The sequence below is a fragment of the Grammomys surdaster genome, unplaced genomic scaffold (assembly GCF_004785775.1).
Source record: "Grammomys surdaster isolate TR1022 unplaced genomic scaffold, NIH_TR_1.0 125617, whole genome shotgun sequence".
In the NCBI taxonomy this organism is placed as follows: domain Eukaryota; kingdom Metazoa; phylum Chordata; class Mammalia; order Rodentia; family Muridae; genus Grammomys; species Grammomys surdaster.
In genome coordinates this window covers 2,100,275-2,123,257 of record NW_021620459.1, presented here as the reverse complement: position 1 = coordinate 2,123,257, position 22,983 = coordinate 2,100,275, and the positions used below count along the sequence as shown (strand labels likewise).

Sequence of the window (22,983 nt, the reverse complement as noted above, 5' to 3'; positions counted from 1 at the left end):
AAACTATACGGCAGAAAAGGCACCACTTGTTTGGTGTTTATAAACACGTATATTGGGCAGACTTCTAAAATAAACCTGCTGTGTTATTACTGAAAAATGAGCCAAATACAGGCCTCGCCTGTCTCTAAGGAAGTGTGTGGAGGCTCCGGGAGGCTCTGGGCACCGCGGAGCACACTGTGGGTGTAAATGTTAGGATCTCACACATACATCCGGGCACCGCAGAGCACACTGTGGGTGTAAATGTTAGGATCTCACACATACATCCGGGCACCACAGAGCACACTGTGGGTGTAAATGTTAGGATCTCACACATACACCCCCATTCGACGCTGCATTGTTTTCAGACCTAGAGCCAGGTTCACGATCAGGCGCGGTAACTGTTCGGTTTTCTATGTGAGCTAACACTTCATGTTTTCCCCTATTGTACAGAAAACATCCTCAGAACAATTGTTTGTTGAGTCCAATCTGTTTGGTTCCATTAGATGAAAATAAATGCTGGTGACATGTTCAGCACTAGTCATGAAGCCTCACGACTTGAGTGTTTTACCAGAACCCACACAACTGAACTCACTTTTACCAGTTGTCCTGTGACCTCCACAAGAATGTCATGGCATATGCATCCTCTCATGAACGAAGTGAGCTCAAAAACTTTGCAAACATTCCATTAGATTATTGGTTGCTAGCCCAATGTTCACAACAACTGGTATGTCTCACAAGGACAGTGGGTGCTGCTTTTCATTTTTAAGTTCTCCCATCTCAGATGATTGTTCCATCTGATGGTTCAACTGTCCTCTTCTAACAGAAATAAGGTCTGGTAGCTGAGAACTGGCTGACACTTTATCCATAGTGGTACCTTACTTTTATTCTAACATTGATAATATTAAAAATTGTGATACCATGCATAAACAAAATTTAACATCTCAACCTTCTTTTGTTTGTTCTTTCTCCGTATCAACCCTTTTAAAAATATATAATTCAGTAGCATCAAATATAGGCAAAATTATTATTCATCCTAAACCACTTCACCTTGCCAGAAGGAAACTATGCATTTAATATCTGTGTCCTTTTCTAACTCCTGGTATCCACTCTCTTTCTCCCAACAGGAACTGGACCACACAGTATATTTTTTTTTTTGGTAGGGGGCCGACTATTATTTTTTGACTGAAGTCCACATATTAATCAAGTTCCTCCCTGTTTTCAGGCTTTATACTACTAAAGGGGAAAATAACCACAACTGTACAAGTGTGCCTTAAGAGATTGTTTATTAGCATGTCAATCAAGAAATTACATAAATGCATTCTAATTACTAAAGTATAAAAACTGGTTCCAGTAACTTCAAGGATACAGTTTGGGCTCTTTTAAGAAATGTGACATCTCTGGCTTCCATTATTACATCAGAAGAAAACATTAATTTCAAGAATAGTTTTTTGTTTTCTATGATTATAACCAAAACCAAGTAGAAAAATAAAAAGATTGCAATAAAAAAAATATGCAAACCCTTTTTAACGGTCTTTTCTTTCACTAACACACACACACACACACACACACACACACACACACACACACACACTCTAGCTGCTCAGTAACCTAAAAGTGTGTCTTCAGCTGTATCAGGAACTCAGTACGTTTTTGTCAGGTGAACTGTCTATGGGTGTGGGTTTGCAGCTGTAATTTGTGCTTTTTTTGTGAAGAAGTTTTTCAAGTAAGAACACCAGTAAACTTCCTAAAGTTACTGCTTTGAGGCCCTAAGTCTACAGGACTGTGGTTCTACAGATGATCTCCTATGGCAAATCAAATTATGTCCATGCATCATCCTGGGCAGGAAACTGTCACTGAGGAGGCAGTTGTCACTCACTGATGCACCAGGCAACAGCTGTGACCTGATCAGGAAGACTGCTTTGAGCTCTAGTTCCTATTTTCTTGTCTATCAACACCCCTGCCTATCTTTGTGCCTCAGTCAACATCCACCCTGATGTAGTCTTTTACAAATGACCTTTTCAGGAAAAGCATGACCAGGGAGCATTAGCTTAACATATGACAGAAGTATCCCTAACACAATTATTGAAAGGAAAAACCAAAACTGGAGAGGTGAAGTTTCAAGTAAGTTTTGATGGAATTTGTCCCAGACTCCTCCCACCACCCAAAACAGTGAGCATTCTATGGAGTCCTGTAAGGAGGGTGGTTTTAACAATCATGTCAAGTCAGAAAAGAGCAGCCATGTAGAGTGTGTTTGTGAGTAATTATAGGGAGAAGACGAGGGTAGTGTGGAACCTGGTCTCACACAGAACCCTAGTGAAGCACTGTTGGGTAATCAGGGGAGCCTTTAATTTCCATAACACTCTCCTCTCCCAAACAAAGCTTTTTTTACCATCAGCTTGTCACAGGTATTTCTAGTTACTTCTCTATAGGTACCTAAATCTTTGATTTCTTCTTCTCCTTTATTGTGTGCCGCTATGTGGTCATAGAACAAGTGTTGTGGTAAGAGGACAACTTGGAAGTCTGCTGACTCCTACCACCATGTGGATCCTGGTGACTGAAGTGAAGTCATCAGGCTCAGTGATAAGAGCCTTTACCTGCTGAGCCATCTTTCCACCCCTAGGTGCCTATGCCTTAAGAGTATCTCAGCGAACCCAAATATTTCTTAACTGTTTAAGTGGGTTTAATGCATATTCAGAATATTCCTTAAGAGCCCCCCACAGTGCTGATGTGCCCACAGAGGTTGGTGACTGTGAGCAGCAATCAGGGAGCAGTGGGCAGGCCGTGTGGGAACAATTGTGACCAAAGGTCCAGGGATTTTTTTGCTGACTTTCTTAATCCAAGTTCAAAAAGTCTTCTCAATAAAATTAAACGAACAAAAGCATGTTAACCTCCATCCTTTCCCAATGTTCAATCAAATGTAAGAAAAACACATGTAAAATATACATATCTAGAAACAAGAGTTGTAAAAAACAGACTGACAAGAACCAAATCTCCTTCATATATTCCTACAGAGCACTGTCTCTGACGTGGGATTTTACCTGCAGAATCACCTCACCCACAGTGCCCCAGAGCTCTCACACCTAGCCCAGCAACCTTGGCTTCAGTTCTTAAAGGCTCCACATTTACTGGCTTTAGCAATGAACTCCTTTAGCAGGGGGCCATCCATTTGCCAGAACGCCGCAGTCTGGGTAACTTCTGTCAAATGATTGATGCAAAACTTAAAGCAGAATTCTTCTAAATCCTGGACACATACAACAAAAACAAGAACAGGAAGAGGCTTTTGTTTATTAACTGGGAACTGTTTCTCAGCTAATCTCTCAACCCAACTCTCTCACCCTTCCCAGCAGAGATACTGGAGACCAGATACCTCAAACTACATTATCAGAAAACCACCTGCCATCTACTCATAGTAGAGTGAAAGCAAGGTTTCCCTAACTCAAGTGTGATACACATCATACACACAAAGTCATCCAGGGCCTCCATAGCTAGCACACACTGCAGGTATCTCCAAGCAATGTACAAAGCCCAATGCCACTTTTGTCCATACATAGTTTGTTACATTTAAGAAAGCAGAAAATTAAGATGTAAGCAAGTTAAAGAATAGAAAGTTTATGGAATAGATGAAAATATGTGGTCTACCTAAAATCATACTAAAAAAAAAAAAAGAAAAAAGAAGCTAAAAACCCTCACAAACTTAACTTTTTAAAAATGTCTTCTAATAAAAATGACTTCATTTTTAAAGCCTCAAGTAATATACAACATCTTATAGCATGCTATTCATAAGGTCGTGGTGAACCCTAGACAATTGTATTTACAAATTAGCATTTTCAGATAGATGAATGGAAGTCACCAACTCCCAACAGTAGACAGTGAAGCACAGTACAGAAACGGTGTCTGTTACCACACACATTCATCAATACCAGGGCCCTAGTATTGTCTTCTAAGTCAATAGTGGAAACAAAACCTTATTAGACAAATTGCTATGTTTATTGAGAGCACTCCAATGTATGAATGCAAACAACACTAAATAAAAGCTTTCTTATCAAACACTTGTCTGACTGGTTGTAAGTTGTAAGGAGCTCTACAACATTGAAGATGAAGGGTCTTGCCTTCTTGTGGGAGCAGAGCGTGTAAAACTGAGTCTTTATACTAGAAACCAGAGTTTATAAGTCTGTGGAGAAATTATAAAGTGGATCTAGGGCAGATCCAGTGTCAGTTACTGAAATTAGAAGAGAACAACAAATTTTTAAATCGCTAATTTGAAAAACAAAAATCCAAAATTAAAACAAAAAAATTTGCGTATACGTGAGGCATGAGCACAGAAGTCACAGGACCTCTCGTGGGAGCAGATTCTTTCCTTCTCATGATGGGTTCCAGCTGAGCAGGGTCCCTGGTGGACTTAATGGCAGGTACCTTTACCCACTGAGCTCTCACTGGCTCTCACTCCAAAGCTTTCATGGTGAAATTATAATAATCATCAAACTGAAAACCAAGTTGTTTTTTCTTTCTACCAATTTTCTTAAAACACTGGGAAAGTGACCCCAAACCTCTGGTTTAAAATGCTAAAACAGCAATCAGTGGCACTCTTGTTTAGTCAGTGGTGGTGTTACTTAGTCCAAAACTTCACAGTGGTAAGTGAAATACTACCACTTTTAAAGTTATCTTCTCTAAAAGATCACTCGGCCAGTGAAACAGGTTGTCCAGTGTTATCACCAACAGTGAGATGATTCCTGGTGGTAAAGAGCACTACCAAGTCAAGTGCAAAACTGCAGAGTCTACCTTAGTGTGTCAAATACAAAATATTCCAGACCAACATGGCCTCCACCTTTGTTCTTCAGAACATATTTAAATGTGTTATTATGTGTGTGTAGGGGGCCAAGGGTGCTTTCTCTTGCTACCCTAAGAATTTTGAGGCTCACTGACTAAAACTTAATCTTACCCTCTCCAGTACAATAACAACAAAAATGCTGACTGCTTAGCTCTGGTGTTAAGCAACATTCGCACACAAAGCAACCCCCCAAAACGCCCAGAGTCCCAGAAAGACTTCTCCTGTGAGAAGGGCATCCAAGTGTTTCCCTTGGTTTTTAAACACATTCCGTCCAGCAGCACTGAGGAGCTGCTATGCTGAGGTCGTGCTTTAGTTCCTCACCGCTGTGCTGGAGCACCGTGAAGCGCTCCTCCTCGGAGTCCTCTGTAAAGTGTACCAAGTCTGATGGTGCATGTTCCTAAGACATTTCCGTAGCATTGCTTTTGCACACACACTACTAAGGTGCACTTCTTTTGTACATCAACTTCAAGTTTCCTCCAACGGGTGCATGCAGAGTCAGGCACCGTTACGAACAGGCGACTGAGTAGCTTCTCGGAACAATCCAGACCAATGGCTTCTGCTATCCCAAAGCTGGGCTTTCAAACTTAGTTTTTGTAGTTGATTACCAATCTCAGTCATTTCCAATCAACTAACAACACACATAATAAAGGGGTTTGATTTGAATACTCAATACTATGGTCGCTTACTATATTCCAAGGTATTCGGAAAAAAAAAATAAACATTTACTCGTTGATCATATAGCTCAGTATCAAAGTCTAAGAAGTGTATTGTGAAGATTCTACTCTTTTTCCACATTGAATTTGTCATATTTGTGGAATTTAAGGTTTGTATGTTATCTTGAATACTTTATAGTGAAGTGTTATAAACATATTTGTCCATTCAATATAGTTTTGGTGTCTCAAACATATCCGATTATTCAATTCAGAATGTGTTTTTGAGCACTGACTCTGCCCGCAGTGACAAGCTCCAGGTAATCACATTCATTTGTGGTCTCTATAAAGCAACAGCTCTTAATATATTTATACATAAGCGAAGACGAGCAAAGGACATGGGCTGCTGCCAGCTGCAGTGGCATTGAGTTCTTCTTGTAAGGTTGTTTTTGCTTTTTTTTTTTTTCTTTTTTTAGACAGGGTCTCACTGTGTAGCTCTGGCTAGACTGCAACTCATTATGCAAAGCAGGCAGCCTCAAGCTCCCTGAGATCCTCCTGCCTCTCTGCCAGTCCTAACTGTCCTTTTATTGTTCAGAACATATTTAAATGCGTTATTATGTGTATAGGGGGAGTCAAGGGTGCTTTCTCTTGCTACCCTAAGAATTCTGAGGCTCATGTCCAGTCTTTTCCTCTAAACTTTAGGTTTTAGGTGAAAGTGGGGAACAAATTTCCAGTAACAGGATCTAGGCTGTGGGCCTTGTGTTGGGTTGTCTTGGCTGTTGTAAACCAACAGGATTTATCACAAAACATGGAAAAGTGTGGAGAAGCACGAGAAGAATCTAAAATCGATTCCCAAATGGAGAGAAATGGGTTCTTTGGAGAGTCTGTTGTGTTAGATGGTGTTCTGCTAGGGCAAACACTGGAAGGACTGTGTTCCTGAAGTGGACACAGGTGAAAGGCTAAGGCAGACGTGTGAAGGCACATTTTTCCTGAAGCAGACATAAAAAGCAAAAGGATGTTCTGCTAAAGCTAGCACATGAAAGGACACATGATGAAAGATTCTTTGCTAACTACACACAAGTATTGGTCTCCTTTACACTGTGGAGTTGAGCTCCATTTGTTGGGACTCCGAAGAGAAAAACTGCACCAAAAACCTTCTGGTGGCATACCATGGCATCTTGCTACTTCTGCAGCAGAGTGATGTCAGCTGAGACAGACACATGTGCTGAGGCAAGACCAGTGGAGAACACTGAAGGGATATAAAAAGAACTTGAAGGACAGTAGCTGAGGCTGAGCTAGGCTGCTTACACAGCTAGCTGTGCAACACTTGTTGGTCTCTTGTCTTCACTAGTTTCACTTCACTGAAAGAGGCACAGCTGAGAACTTTTTCTGAGTTCCTGTTGCCCCTGGTCCCTCCTGCTGACTTGTGCTGAGGCTGAGGTCTGACTGTCCTGCTAGGTTGTGACATCACTGCTGACTCTATTGCTAACCTGACTCTATTGAACTGGACTGCTGATATATCCGGGAAGTGTTTGCGAGTGGCTTGAGCTGCTGTTGTTGACCTGTGAACTGAACTGTCGATTTCCAGACAACACTGACAGGAGTTACTCCAAAAAACAGGTCTACTTCTCCTCTACCTTTAGCGGATGGTGGGGTAAAAAGGGAGGTTAAAGTATCATAGAATTAAAAGTAGGAATTAGAAAAAATTAAAGTTACAATCAACCTAATTTAAAATTATACTGTTGTGTAAGGCTGAGTCTAGCACAGGCTCTCAGTGGTACAGGGAGGAAGCAAACCTCACCTCCATCTTTCAGCCACAATTCACACCAACCACATTTCCATTTGTTGTCAGTCTCCAAGTCAGCTGCACTTGACCTTGTGAAATATTTATCACCATAAAAGAACCTCAAACAAAAATAGGATACATTCTGATAATAAAAGGCATAACGGTCAACTCAGTCCCTAAGCGTCACAGACAGAAGTCTGTCCTCTGTTACACCTCAAGGGCCAGAATGTGTATCTCTGATAAATTCCCAGTTACTGGAGACTGCATTGTCAAATGACAAAACACCTCTAAAGACAGGCTTCTGGTGTGCTTGGCAAAGTCAGCCTCTACTCTTTATGAATCTGTAGAACTACCCAGGTCAGCTATTAACAACATCTCCTGCAGCCTTTGGTGGCACTATCTTCATGGTTCAACAGCATCAGCTGCCATGCATCAGCACTCATACTGGGTGCTGCAGCACACGGCCAACCATGGGCAGCTTCTGTTCATAATCTGTGGCTCTGCTCAATCAGGGAAGTTCAATGGCATACATACTCCAGAATACTCATCAGACTCTGAGAAATGGAGATCTGAAATCCAGCTAAGTTTAAAACAAACTGGGAACTGCTGAGATGGCTCAGTGGGTAAAGGATATCTGCTGCATAAGCCTACCAACTGACTCTGATCTTTGGAATCCATGTCAAGGCAGAAAAAAACTGACTCCCCAGAGTTGTTCAAATGTACACACACACACACACACACACACACACACACACACACACACACACACTGCATGTGCACTAAAAACCTTTAAGTTAAAAAAAGAGGTAGTACACAGTAAGTTTTTCACAGAGGAACTGAGCTACATGACAGTGACAGAATTCCAGACCCACCCGGATGTAAAGCCAACAGCACCCTGGGCTTCTGACGGTGGACTCGGCAGAGTGGGTCTGGAGAGACAGACGCACTGAATGAGAAGACTGGAAGTAAAGCATGCTGCCTGTCAGTCCAGAGGAGTCCAGTACTTTACACATCCACTGTGCAGCCTTCAGACAATTATTTAAAAGCAAAAGCAGAAAAACCCTGATTCTGAACTGCAACAGAGATGTAAAGAGCAAAGGCAGATTTCATCTGAGGCTTGTCACTGAGTCACTATAGGAGGTGAAACCAGCCATGTTGTGTCACAGGAGAGAGGGAAGTGGGCTGACGGTGAGGGAGCTGGGGCACTTCTGTGTTACCTCTGCGTCATATCTGACTGCAGCAGAGAACAATGAAAATGCGTTCTCCACAGTGATTCCTCGCTTGATGATGTGCTGACAAAGCCTCTTCAGTCTGTTCTCACAGTATGATGTCGCCAAGTCCAAAAGGCCTAAAAGGCAGAAGAACTAAATCTCAGCAGTCGCAGTGCACACTGTGACTGACATCACTGTCATTTCATGGTCAGCAGCTCAGATTTACTTTATACAATTTCTCCCATAGTAAGAGTAAAAAAGATTCACTTCTTTATTTTGTTTCTAAAAGGTTAAATGCATACTTCCATATTAAACTCATACTTCCATATTAAAAAATTTAAAGTAAGTATAGTTATAAACTATGTCCATAATTTTAAACTATACTAACATTTTAGTGATGTTTACTTAAATATTATTTTTAAATACACAAAAGTCAATACACCTGTAAATTACTATATGTTACCACTCTAAGAACAGGAGACAGCATGGCCACATGGCCTGGCCAGTCCCAATGCAGTACCTATAGCATCCTCAGGTGGCAGGTCCACTGTGTCTGTGTAGAGGTACTGGAGAAAGGCACGGTACACAGGGTAAGAAAACTGGTCTATCTCTATCACCTCCTTCATGTCCTCATTCCAATAGGACTGGAACATGGACCGAAAGTGCTCACACCTACAACAAAAACAAAGACTTACCTAATGAAAAGGCTGAGGTCAGATAAATAAACAGATATTAGAGGTACCCTTTGCCTTCTGTGCTGGCATAAGCTGGGATAATTAACTATTAGCGCCAAAGTATTTGCTATGCAAGGACTTCCATGTACACTTAATAAAGTCACTCTCATCGTGATATCACCATTTAACAGTGTCAATTAGCTAGAGATCCCGGAAGTTCCCAGTACTTCAACAGTACTTGTTTCCATCAGTCCCCACTCTAAGCAAATGTTTGGATCTTTTGTTTTTGGTTTTATGTATGCAGAAATACATATTAAACAACACAGTGAGGGCTGCGGATGTAGCTTAGTGATAGAGTAAAATATGGTACAGAAATATGTAATATTCACTCAGAGTCCTAAAAACTTAGTTCAGGGATAGTTACTTTGTAAAGTTAAAAAGATTTCTAAGCAAGGCATAATGGAGTAATTGGTTAGAAAAGTTATAGAAGATACACATACACATACACACACACACACACACACACACACACACACACACACGCGCGCGCACATGCTCTCAGATGACCACAGTCATAGGCAAAAACATGTCTAATCACCTTTTCATCTACTTCTGTGGTTCATATAGTTATTGGTCTAAGGAGTTAACAACATATAGCTTTGCAGTTGGCTTAAAATTTTACTCTGCTGCTTCCACCCAAAAAATACTGGGAAGCATCAGTTTCCTGCAGTGCAAGTTCTAGCCGAGGGCCTCTTGCAAGGCAGGCAGGCAAGTACTCTGCCAACTGAGCTGTATCTCCATCCACCAATGGGTTTTTAACTGAGTTTCCATAAAGACATACATGGTTAACTCACGGTTTGAGTGTCCGTGTTTTCTCTGTAGTGTAATCTAGGTAAACACTCATTCAATCATTAACTAGTGCCCAGCCCCTCCTATTTACTCAGGAACTCCTGCCACTCACTCTGTTTAAACAACTTTTCTTTAGTTGGCAATTCGCATTCCTGATTATAAAAGTTCTCTGTAAGGGAAAAACTAATCTTGAACAGAAGAAGATATAGATTGACATTTACTCACAAATTTAGCATGCAAATAAAGTATCTACAAAAGCTATTTTAATTTATTAATTCATTTTACTGTTGGGGACTCAAACTCAGGGTACTGGCTATGCTAGACAAGGGCTGTACTGCTGAGCTATATCACTAGCACGTTATAATCTGGAAAAGAAGATAAGAACTAGGGATACTTGCCTAGTATGCACAAGTACTGGCTACAATTCCCAGGACTGCAGAAAACTAAACAACAGAAAACAAAACTAAAACAAAACTCCCCAAAACATAAATACTTATTATACTCCCCTCATTTCCTAAAAGTTGCATGAACACAAGTCAAAACACTCTTGGGGAACAAGTAGTAACTACCTGCCAAAACGACTAAGTTGCCATACTTCTTTGTCCTGCCATCGCCACTGCTGCTGAGTGTCTGTTCTGTGTGTAATAAACAAGTGGAACGAGTAATGTTACTGACAGCGCTACAACCATGCAACAATACCTGATTTTCAAAACAGCTTTATGGACATGAATATATTTTCCATCAATTCGAAACTTTAGATCAGCAGTTTCTGGACTATCAAATTCTTTCTTCAGTGACTCTGCAACTGTTAAAAAGTCTTCATGCTCTGAAGGCAACAGAGACGCCGTTAATACACAAAGCTGGAGAGACACAGTCAGGCATGAAAGGCGGCCAAAAGATAATTATGGTGTCCAATTCCACTCTATTTCTGATCAATAAAGCTCATGACTCAGTTGACAAATCTACTTCACAGTATTAAAGTAATTCACCTATAAACTACCAACAAAACAAAATGAGTATGGGCAAAGTCAAATGACATTCTTCCTGTGTAATTAAACATGAAGATATGCACTAAAAATAAACCTCATAGGTAGTTTACTGAGATACAATTGATCACTCATGAACTGAGTAGCTTCTCTTCTGGGTCTAACTGCTTACAATTTTCCTTGACTGAAACACTGAGAACATCTTGGCTCTGATTTGGGTAGTTAGATGGCATATTCAAACCAAGCTGAAGAATCCAAACATCTTACCATGCAAATAGTTCTTAGGCAGAGAAACATTTTAGCCATTTGAAATTGAAACATTTGCACTTAGCTCCGAAGACTAATGGTAAAGCAATAATACTCCCATGCTACCTTTCCCTGTAAGGACTCAAACATTTACAGGGAAATTGATGGTGTTACCTGACAGGAGCTGCTGTGAGGAGTCTACCTAAGAGCATGGTGTTATTGTGAACAGTCAAGGATCCAGGACAAATCCATCCCATACTTTATATGTATGAGGGAACAAAAATAACAAAAGACACTGAGAAAGATCTACCCAGAGGCTGGGTACTGAGCCAAAGCAGACAAGTCTCCACTGTTCTGGGCTGAGAACAATGGATGAGCCAGGAGTGCTGCTGGCTTTGAAAAACAGTTAGACCTTATATGAAGAACCAGTCTTCCTAGATCCATAGCCTACTGCACTCTGGAGAAAAGAACGGGAGTGACTAAGGTGAGTGTCCAGGCATGAATGATGGCTAACCACTCGCTCAAAACAAAGGTTTTCATAGGTGCCTCAGCATCTCCTCACAAAATGGAAACAACCCTTTCCCCTCTTGGTCTACGATGACCAATATAATCCTTCTGACTTTTAGGAAAGCAGCCATGTATGAGATAAGGTTAGTGGCTAGTTGTACTCTCCAAACAGTGTTAAACAGTGTTTTGAAAAACGATCTCTGCACTTTATCATACAAAGACTTGGGAAGCCTTTCATACTTAGGCCAGCTGGAAGAACAAATGGAAATATCAGGCGGTGTATGTATGCTAAACATAAATGTGATTATAATCAAATGATCCCACTCACTGAACCCATTTCCTTTTTCTTTTTTTGGTCATTGTATTTATTGCAAATATACATTGTGTTACACTAACTGAGGTAGTAAAATACATTTTTAAAAAAATGTTCTTTGACATCGGGACGGGTATGGCCCTCATGCCTCACTGGACAACAACAGGGGGACTGGAGCCATTACAAGGTCCCCTTCAAATACTGGAGGTCAGGCCTCTATCCCCGCCTTCGCAAGTTTAGAATCGCCACAGCCCTTCTATACTTAGAGAAGGGATGAGATGTCAGGGGCAGCCCTGCTTACACACTGAAGGCCTAAAATCACCCATAGGCCTAAAATCAGCCATAGGCCTGTCATACATGTATACTAACACCAAGTCTTGGGTCTCAGTGGAAAAACATTGAAACAGATGGCTATAAGCTAATGTCAACAGGCAGCTTTTGTGGAAATTTACAAGCCTGAGTAGTCATAGACCTTGTAAATAGGTAGCCTGGGCAGACAATACCAACTTAGATAAGGACAAGCGAGTCATAGGCAGAGTCTTGTCCCCCGAACCTTCACCTAGGTGATACCAGTTCTGAAGATATCTGAATTCCCCCGATCACCCACACTTCAGTGTCATTCCCTTCCCCACATCCTTCCTTTCTGTGTTTATAACCCCTGTGTGAATTAATTACGATTTGAGAAAAAAATAAAAATAAAATAAAATTAAAAAAGAAACAAAAAAAAATGTTCTTTGTTTCTCCTTAAGTTAAGCAGCAGCTTAATTCTTTTTTCATTAAAGGGGCTGTGGATGAGGCACGGCTGCTTAGTGAGCTGTGGTTGCTTTGTGGAGTAGTGAAAACTCTTGGAGCTTAATATAGTACAACATGGGTGCAAAGCATTGTGAACAGAATAAATGCCACTTGATTGTATTGGTTAATTTTGTTATTAAATATGAACTCAACTAAAATAAAAATACTTAGGGAAGAAAAAAATAAGACCATAGAAGTGTTTCATGACCTATGAATAAATTTGATTATTATTTAGGAAAAGCATTAAAACTAGCATATAGAAAACATTCTAGAACCCAAACAACTTACAATAACCAAAAATGTAGGGAATGGGATTTGGTGCCCTGGGTGGAAGCAGGCTTAAGCAGCTTACCGACAGACAGGAGGCGCCATGAAACAGCCGGGGTGCCAAAGCAGGCAAATACATCATCAGTGCAGGAGAAGTGGGTGAGGTGTGGCAGGATCACCGACTGGCCCCGGCACTGGCCCCACATGTATACATGGCCACCCTGCGTCTTGGCAGCAGATGTGTGGGTGGAGTGACAAGCTGCAATCTCTATAACCCTGAAAAATTAAGAAAAATTCCCGTTACTTCCTTATCACATCAGTCTCCAGCACACCCCATAGAGTGATTTACAAGTTCATGCCTCAACAGCTCACAAGTCACTGATATAAGCAGTAAGTCCTGCTTCCAAAAGCAAAGATCAGGAAACATCCCCAAACACACACACACACACACACACACACACACACACACACACACACACCCTCCTCTCTCTCTGTCTCTTTCTGAGGACCCTATTTGTCACCTAATGTCATCCTGAGGTCGGAATATATAAATAATACATACTGTTGAGGCAAACTTGGAAAGAGACTGGAAGTTAAAGTCAATGAGGACAGTGGACAATGACAAAACGTCTTCACTGTTCTGGGATTATAAACAATAAACAAACAAAAAATACTGGGGCTGAAGAAATGGCTCAGAGGTTAAGAACACTTTTGTTCTTGTAGAGGCCCTAGGTTTGGGTCACAGCATCAACGTGGTTCATCTGTAATTCCAGTTCCAGAAGATCTGAGACATTGTTCTGACTCCACAGAGTTAGCACACATACAGTGTACACATATACACCCAGGCAAAAGCTCACACAGATAAACCAAACTTAAGACAAAAATCTTAGAAAAACCTGTTTCTCGCGCGCTCGCGTGCGTGCATGCGTGTGTGTATGCGTGTGTGTGTGTGTGTGTGTGTGTGTGTGTATTTTCATGGGGGGGTGAGAGTGGAGTGCACATTTGTGTCAAGGCCAGAAGATAAGCTCAGGTGTAATTCTGGATACATTAAAGCTTTTTATTGAGATAAGAGTCTCTAATTGGCCCATAACTCAGCAAATAGGCTAGGCTGGCCAGTACCTGTCTCCACTTTTCCAGTGCTGCGATTACAAGTACACACCACCACATCTGGCTTTTTAAATATGGGCTCTGCGGATCAAACTCAGTTACTTACCAGCACTTTCCTTATTCAACTGTCTCTTTCCTCTCCACCATACCTCCTCATAAATCTTATCTTCAATACAGCATTTCCTTATAGATACATTTTCCCCCTTCATCTCTGTCCTGAGTTCAGCATCATCATTAAGATGAATACCACTGGTCTGGGGCTCACAGACCCTGAACATCTCAAACCAAAAGCCACACCTGCTTCAGTTTTCTCAGTGCCTCCTAAGGCAGGGTCCCAAACAAACTCTCTGCATAAAAACTCACAGTGTGATGAACAAACATGAAGTATCCATCACAATAGCAGACATTAAACAAAAATCAATATTTAGACAGATAATGCCCTTTAAAAAGCAATTTTAATTATTTAAAAGTGAGTTTAGTTGGTACAAAGTTAGTGCTACACTCTGAATTTCAGTATGATTATAGACCTTAGATAACCTCCCTTTGTAATGGACAACTCTAAGTCTTTCAGAACTAAGGAGTTTAGTTTCTACCAATTACAGATGGGTGCCTCAGAAGACAGAACAAGATTACACATATTCTTTCTGACTCATAAACCATTTTGATCAAAATGAGAATGTTAACCAACAAGAGTCACAAGCCAAATACCACAGCTCTGCTACAGTTCCAAGGCCACATATACATAATCTCCAAGACGTGGCATGGCTAATTTACCTTTCTTTTTCCACCATGATTTGTGTTGGGCTCAGCAGGTTACTTTTACTTCCAGTTCCCAGCTGCCCATATGTGTTAGCTCCCCAGGCATAGAGCAAGCCCTCATCTGTGAGTGCTAGTGTATGTGCGTAACCGCAGACAATCTGAAAGGAAACACAAATGGTTACCACACTGAGACAGGCAGAGCAGGGCAACCAACTGCTTAGCCCAGTCAGTCTCTGCAGAAGGCCAGTTCAGCTGCACAGGTACACTGCCATTTGCTGGGATAGTCAGAACTCCAACCCTTTGACCCTGGACTTCTTCATGAGCTTCTTTACTCTGTGAAGAAGACCATGTCTTCTTCACATGGGTGTCTCTTTTCTCATGGAAAATAGGGGGCTAAAACATTAAATGTAAAAGGTGAGGGCATAAAGTGTTGCCAGAAATGAACGACAAAAGAATTAGCCTCCAATACATCTGCCAAGTCATGAGATGGGGAGTGGGCTGCAGCAACAGTGACGTTAATGCATGTCCAAACCCCCAAAATCCTGTCTCAAGACCCTTAGGAGTAGGATTGCTCCTTCTCTGCCCTGGGCCTGCATGTCCTGGTACATAAGTCCTATCCCTCCACCTTTGCCACCGTTGAGATGGTCACATAGCCTGGTGACCAGATTACCGGTTAAGCTTCCTATCTCCTTATAAGGTCATCTCCGGCAAGAACCTGGAATACTTCTTCATGCAAATAAGGCATTCCCAATACCTTGGCCCTGGCCAATGATGTCCATTTACCCTGAAAGCCTCTACCCACCCCCCCAGAGGTTTAAATAGCCTTTGTTACTGTCAATTATATGAGCTGTCTCACTGAAGCTGTCTCCCTAGCACTGGCTTTTTCTTGAGCCTCTAAGCTTCCCTTTTCCCAGCCCAGCTTGAGTGCAACGAGCCTGGATATCCTGAGGGGAAAAGTAGACATGGGGCAGCACCATCAAAGCAAGGAGGGTGGGTGGGGCTGCCTGGCAAGAAAATGCAATGTGTACCTGGTTCACACACATGCCGTGTAAAGCTGCCACTCTCACTGGGGTCAACTGGTTGCCATTGTTTCCCAAGCCCAGCTGTCCATTGCCATTGTAGCCCCAGCCATACACCTGAGCGGAGAGAAGAGAGGACTGTGGAAACTGCCAATGGGAAGAGAAGTCCTGTCCTAAACAAATCAGATCCTCCAGAACCTGTACTGCATACTGTGGATCCTACAGGTCGAATTCAGAGGCTTGAGGGTGACGAGGAGTGACCTGACCATCTCTTCCCATCTCACGACTTCACAGGAGGAAGTTGAGGGCCAGTGATGATCAGAAACACCTAGCACACATCCTACATAGTAAAGGCACTGACAAGGAGTCTGTAGGCAAGTTTAACAGAGGAAAAGAACATGTGCATACTTGGTAAGTGGGTAGCAGGAGCCATGACAGAGGCCATCGAGGCACTGCAGGAACAATGAGAACAGGGTGTCTTTTTAAGCAGAACTGTTAGGAAAGGCTTTTAGAAAGTGAAGCACCAAGCAGGGTTAGATGATGGCATTCCAGGCAGAAGGCACACAGAATGACACAGGAGAAACTGAAGGTAAGTAGGAGAAGAGTCAGGTAATAAACTGATTAAAAAATAAAGCTAGGTATTATGTGAATGCCTGTAATCCCAGCTCTAAGATGCTGAGGCAAGGAGATTGACTGCCACAAATTCAAGAACATCCTGGGCTACATATCAAGTATCAGGCTAGCAAGTGCCACACACCTAGATGCCATCTCAAAAACAAAGGAACAAACAATCAGACAAAAAAGAAATTTTTACTATAATATTTAAAAATAGAGATTAAACTTTCATTTTTAAAAGATCACAGAGAGAAGGGTAAGTGGGTGACAGACAGAAAAACGATTTAGTAGTTAATTTCATGTCATCAGTGAACAAGTGAGCTCTCATCGGCTCTGAGCTAAGAAGGGACAGGGAACCAAGAGAGTGAAGGGAAAAAGGGACTGGACGGGGAGTCACAGAACTGGGTGGTCCCTCAGTGTTTCAAGTGCATGCACCACTTGCTGAAAGCAGGAGCTAGCATAGACTACTCAAGAGAGTGAATGGTTTGGACTATCCAACGAGGGTCATAAGTCTAACAAGAACAGATTTTAAAAGATTAAGTTCAAGTTACAAGCCTATAACTTCTGGTGGCAGCAAGCCCTGCACTGATGTAGCAAATGAACAGTAGAGCTTTCAGGACACAGTAGAGATGGGTAGAGAGTGGAGGGCCATGTCAGTAATTCCATCAAAAACAGAAGTGTGATAGGCACTGGCCTTCTGCAGAGGAATCTCCAATAGCTTGTCCATATTCTTAATGACATACTTCATGACCTAGAAATTCTATGCTGGGAATTTATTCTATAGAAATACCTGCATAATATATCAAGGTATACACACATAAACAGAAAATCAGTATAACATTATTCACAACAGCAAAAGGACAGAAACAACTGAAATACCCTTCAGCAGAGTTCTATGTGCATGTCACCCACAGAAGCAAACCTAAGCAGCATTATGCTACAGAGACAGTCTGAGACACCAGAGACTGCACAGGCTGTGAAGTGAGCCAGGGAACAGCAGGCCAAAGAATGATAGAGAGAGGCAGAGAAGTATAACTGTCACATTTGTTAAAAAAATAATTACAATCACCTGTAGATATCTGCTTATAAAGGAAAGTATAGAAGGATACACATGAGGCCATCAGCAATCAGGACAAGGCTATTTAATGTTGTATGGAAATGTGTACACAATTGCATACTGCACTGTCCTCCCCTTTGTTAAAATAACAACATAATAAGCATTTTAAAGTCAAACTTATTAAAAAAATATAGCAATAGTCCTAGAAAGTAGCTGGCTCAGCAGTTAAGAGCTGGTAGTTTCCACCTCAGAGGACTCCTGACAGCCTGTAATGCCATCTGTAGTAGATCTGCCGGCCTTTTCTGAATCACAGGCGCAATGCATTCATGTGTATGTGTGTGTGAGAGTGCACACATACACACAATTGAAAAAATAATAAAATAAATCTTAATAAAGTAAAGCCATGAAGAACACTGGAACAGAGGATATTAGATGACTGCCTACTGAATTCTGAAGTATTCAGGGATGATAACAGAACTGAGTAAAGAAAAAAAGTCAACATGGGTTGACTCTGTATAATTTCCATGCACCAAGGAAAGCACTGGTGGTAAGTGGTCCATTTAAGCTGCACTAGCAATTTCAAAGAAGTAACCATCAGCTCAAAAATTGGACATTTATTCCACCCTCTGCCTTTACCATGTGACTACAGGGATCTTGCAAAAACTAAAATTAAGACACACTAGAATGTTTACTTCAAGTCTTCAGATTTGTGGTCATTCTGAGGACTGAACACCCGCTAGCTGGTCGTCAGTTAACCAAGACAAGCTCTCCTCTCCATGCTGGCACCTTTGAAATGGAGGTGGAGGGAAAGGGAAATGAAGAGCACGAACCTCACCACTGTCCAGAACAGCCATGGATGAGGTCTGACCACACGCAATGTTGACCACTCTCTTGGTATGTAAACAGTTTGTAACTTTCCGAGGAGTTGGCTGATTTGCTGTGGATCCTGATCCCACCTGACCACAGTTGTTATAACCCCAAGCAAATAACTACAAGGGAAGGAGAAACCAGTTGTCAGACCTTTGGCATAGTTTTGAATGCTTTATGTGTACTTACCTACTTATCTTCACAGTGATTCCATAAGTGATCCTAGAGTAAGTATTCTCTCACGCCCTGGGAAGAGCCCTTTTCTAAGTTAATTCACACTTTGTAAAATGTTTTGTCAGACTGTACCTTGCCCTGAGAGGGTCCATTTTATAAGCAGCCTTTTTCTCTACTATGGAGGATGACCCTGAACTTAGTGGACAAGTAAATAGCACCATTTGTCTGGCACCATCCACAAGACAGTATTCAGGAATGATAGCAGGAGAATGATTAGTAAGGGTACCACTGTATAAATGTATCATCATAATAAACCAGGACTGTAGGAACCCACCAGCACAATAAAATCACACCAGAAAAGCCAAGCACAAGAACTTCTCAGACACACCAGACTAAGAAAAAGGTGCAACACTTGTACCTGTATCCCATTAAGAGGACGGCTAACTCTGCAGTGGTGAAAATCCCACAGAATTTCATCTGACCAGTGTGTACAAGAAGCAGAGAATTACTAACTGTCTTAGGGTGTCCTGTTCAGCTCAACATAGACACCCTGCTGACAAGGCCTATGCAAACTGCTATACCTGTCTGGACCTGCCATCATCCATGTGTCCATTCATTCCTCAGACCCAATCCTACCTCTTGTGCTGAGCCTCTACTTTATCTTGCTTCTGAAAGCTCAAGTGTGATCCTGCACGTTGACTCTAGCTGCAGCAGCAGCTATCACCTCTCCCAGAGAACTCCAGTTTGGCTTCATCATTTGCTCCTCTACCAGCTTTTACCTTTCAGGTCTCTTTGTAACTCCTGTAGCTCTGCTGTGGCTCCTTTAACCTCTTTATAATATTTATGTTTTACACACACGCACACGCACACACATGCATACAGAGGGAGGGATGTACAATATAACATGTCTGAGAGTTAATATAAGTAATCAAGATTGGAATTTAAAAAAAAAAACAGGAATAAATAATTTGTGATGGCCTTCAGTTACGGTACCAAGGAAAGCTGGGCTACTTGAGGAATTGCTACCAAAGCTATTGTACTCAAACTCTGACATTATGTGAAGACACAAACATTTTCTTCTCTGTGTCTGACACAGTACATTTACAACAACCATCAAGCTTATTTTTTCATTGTAATTTTTCACCAAAATAGTTGTACATGCTAAGGACATGTCTGTTCCTACAGAACTGCCACTGATTATGAGACTGTTATTACAGTACTGAGTTCTCACTTGCCACTTGTCAACTCTGCACAACCTACTTTTGCTATTATTCACTGCAGTCTGAACAGGAGAGTTTTACTGGAGACACAGAAACAGGTTTCTATGCTATAGCAGCTATCAACTGCCAATAGCTCCCAGAAAGGAGTGGAACCTGGTGCTACCTCCCCATCTGTTGTGGAAATTTGGGCTGACGTGGTCTTATGTGGGTAACCACAGCCACTGTGAGTTTCTGAGTATGATGACCATGTCCAGAAAACAGTATTTTACAACACCCCATCACATCCTCCAGCCCTTACTTTCTTCTCATTTCTTCTTTCATGACACCCCTGAGTCAATTTCCAGTGAATGACCCCACATGCATGTACATATGGCAGTACTAATTGTGCCTGGATGACTTATCAAGGACTGGGGTGAAGTTAGGAGGAGATGTGTTAGGAAGGATGTAGGGGACCAACCTGGAGGAGAAAATGGAGAGCAGAGAGGCTTACTGACAGAAGAACCTCTTCCAACACTAGCAGAATTTCTAAGACCCTGCCTCCACCCCTTGCCTTTGCTGTGACAAGCAATACTTACACACCCCTCGTTTGGCTTCTATATTCTACACTGGCTTCTTCCTTCCCTGTAACACATTCTTGAGTTCACATGATATCCAGACAACAACAGTAAAACCTACTGTTCATATATTTGAAGATAATGCTCTATGACTATGGAAACCTACATGAAACATGTATTTCATAGGTTCAAGAAAAATAACCTATACTTTACCAAGGGATAATCACAGAAATATCTAGTTTAATAATGCACCATTATTCAAAGTAAAACATGCTAACAACTGAAACAAAGCAAGAATCTAGGCTTCAGAAATGAACAAATTTTGTCTAACTTCAATAATCATTCCTCTGGTACTTCTGAAATATTCCAAGTTCCTTTAAAATGCCACTGCCTTCTATTTTTAATGGGGACCATGGTTCCTCTGAACAAGCAATAGGCAAAGAGACAGTGAGTTTGGACACAGCTGTGTGCTGTGCCTGCCTCCGGTCTATCCTAACTCCAAAACGTTGCTGGCCATCAGCTTTGTGGTCCTTTTCTATCTAACTTGTTCCCACATGGTAGAACCTCCCACATGGTAGAAAACTAACATCACCGGCAAACTTTAAACAAGGAACAATGTGACTGACCTAGTTTATACTTAAGAAATCACAGAGGGTCAGGGAAGTAAGACTGGACAGGTGGATCTCAAGGTTACATAACAAAGACCAACAGTACCAGGTCAGCAAGAGACAAGACCTAAGCAAAGGAATGAGGTGGAGAGCAACAGTCACATGAGATCAGAGGGAAAGTGAACAGTGTCCTTCCAGATAGCCAGAGACATGAGGCTGAACAAGTTACTCACTACAATCCTGGGGAAGTTGCTTTTCTCCAAAATTATTATAAACACTGAAAAACAAAATATACCCTAAAAAAGGGGTCACATCTGTTTTGTAATAATGGCAAAGAACATAAACTTTAACACTATAAGTTTTTTCATCAAAAGGGTCTTTTGAAATAAACAAGCTAGCTCAGAGGGTAAAGCTCCTGAGTTCCATCTACAGACGAACATGGTAAAGAAGAGGATTTCCACAGGTTGCCCTTTGACCTCTACATGTTCACCGTGGCATAGCTCACAAATAAACAAATAAATAAATGCAATATATTTAAATTTTTTTGTTAGTTCATTTTTTCATTTGTTAAGGCAAGTTCTTCCTCTATAGCATAGGCTAGCCTAGAAATCTCCACCCTGCTTTCAAGTCTTTGGTTCTGAGACTATGGACATACCAAGCCAGCTAATGGTGATTCTGACTACATGACACAAATATTACTGGAGAAAGAATGCATTCACATGGGTTTTACTGTTTGGTTATTTTAGCTACAAGGTATAACAAGTAAAGAAGCAGGTTTTTACAATAGCGGAATAGTGGGAATGCCCAATATATTCTTCAAGATAAATGAAACGGGTCAAGGGTAGAACATTTGTCTAGCATGTGTGAGGCCATGTGTTCAATTCCTAATACCTCCTTCTACACACATAAACAAAATGTAATATACAAACAATAGGATATTATTCAGCCTTAAAAAAGAATACTTGGAAAAGTGCTGTGAAACGCTGTTTTCTGGACAAGACATGGCTGTGCACTAATGAACTCACTGCAAATGTGGTTACCTGCACAGGATAATAAGATTAGTCAATAGTCCAGTAGCACTAACTCAGTGGCTTACCCCAACACCTAACCCCAAAAGCAACCCAAAGGTAAGGAGGAGCACTCGGGAGGGTTCCAGAAGAGTGGTGGAGTAAGGTAGGGAGGATCAACATACATTGTACATATATGTATGAAACTGTCACACACTATAGAAATGAATGAACCTTGAGGACACTATGCTAAGTGAAATCGGCCACCAACTGACAGGTATTATTTGACTCATATACAGGCAGTACCCAGAGTGGTCAGTTACAGTGTCAAGGAGAACTGACATGTAACAGATTTGGAACTTCAGCCTTTTAAGATGAAAGAGATCTGTGAATGGGTATACCTAACAGTGTGACTGTACTTAATGCTACTGAGCTGTGCACTCAACATGCTTATGGTAATAACCTTTGTATCATGAGGTTTATGACAGTTTGAGAGAAATCAAAGAGCACACTTACCTCTCCATCAGCTGCTAAAGCCATCGAATGATGTGAACCACAAGCTACCTCAACCACCTGCTTGATCAAGAGGTTAGTACAGACTTGGACAGGAGCAATGCCTTGGTTGGTGGTCCCATTCCCCAGCTGGCTGTATCCATTATGGCCCCAGGCATAGACGACTCCGTCTAAACACACAAGCACATGGAGCACTAGCTCAAGTAAGAACTGGTAAAGCTCTGCAGCTCCCATTGCATCAGCATTTGTGCGCCCTTCTCTCTAAGAGGACCACTAGTAGGGAGTCAGGGAGCGAAGGGTTAGAGAAAGAACAGAGAGGGCAGAAGCAAACCTCTCAGGACAGGACTTGGCACTCATACATAAGATCAATATTGTGGCCAAAGTCAATGGTTATG

At 41.6% G+C, this 22,983-nt stretch overlaps 1 protein-coding gene across 1 annotated transcript in view; it reads right to left on the bottom strand.

Annotated features, from left to right (window-relative positions):
* Positions 1–1,243: 1,243 nt before the first annotated feature.
* The window catches only part of Rcbtb1 (RCC1 and BTB domain containing protein 1), a 35,521-nt gene continuing 13,781 nt past the window's right edge, over positions 1,244–22,983 (bottom strand). The window contains exons 5-13 of the mRNA XM_028787210.1: positions 22,592–22,758; positions 18,476–18,634; positions 15,983–16,090; positions 14,970–15,112; positions 13,174–13,364; positions 10,677–10,803; positions 8,975–9,126; positions 8,461–8,591; positions 1,244–3,220 (exon numbers count right to left, since the gene is read on the bottom strand). Of these exons, the coding sequence (XP_028643043.1) occupies positions 3,080–3,220; positions 8,461–8,591; positions 8,975–9,126; positions 10,677–10,803; positions 13,174–13,364; positions 14,970–15,112; positions 15,983–16,090; positions 18,476–18,634; positions 22,592–22,758 (1,319 nt within the window). The 3' untranslated portion in view covers positions 1,244–3,079. The remainder of the gene's footprint in view (positions 3,221–8,460; positions 8,592–8,974; positions 9,127–10,676; positions 10,804–13,173; positions 13,365–14,969; positions 15,113–15,982; positions 16,091–18,475; positions 18,635–22,591; positions 22,759–22,983) is intronic.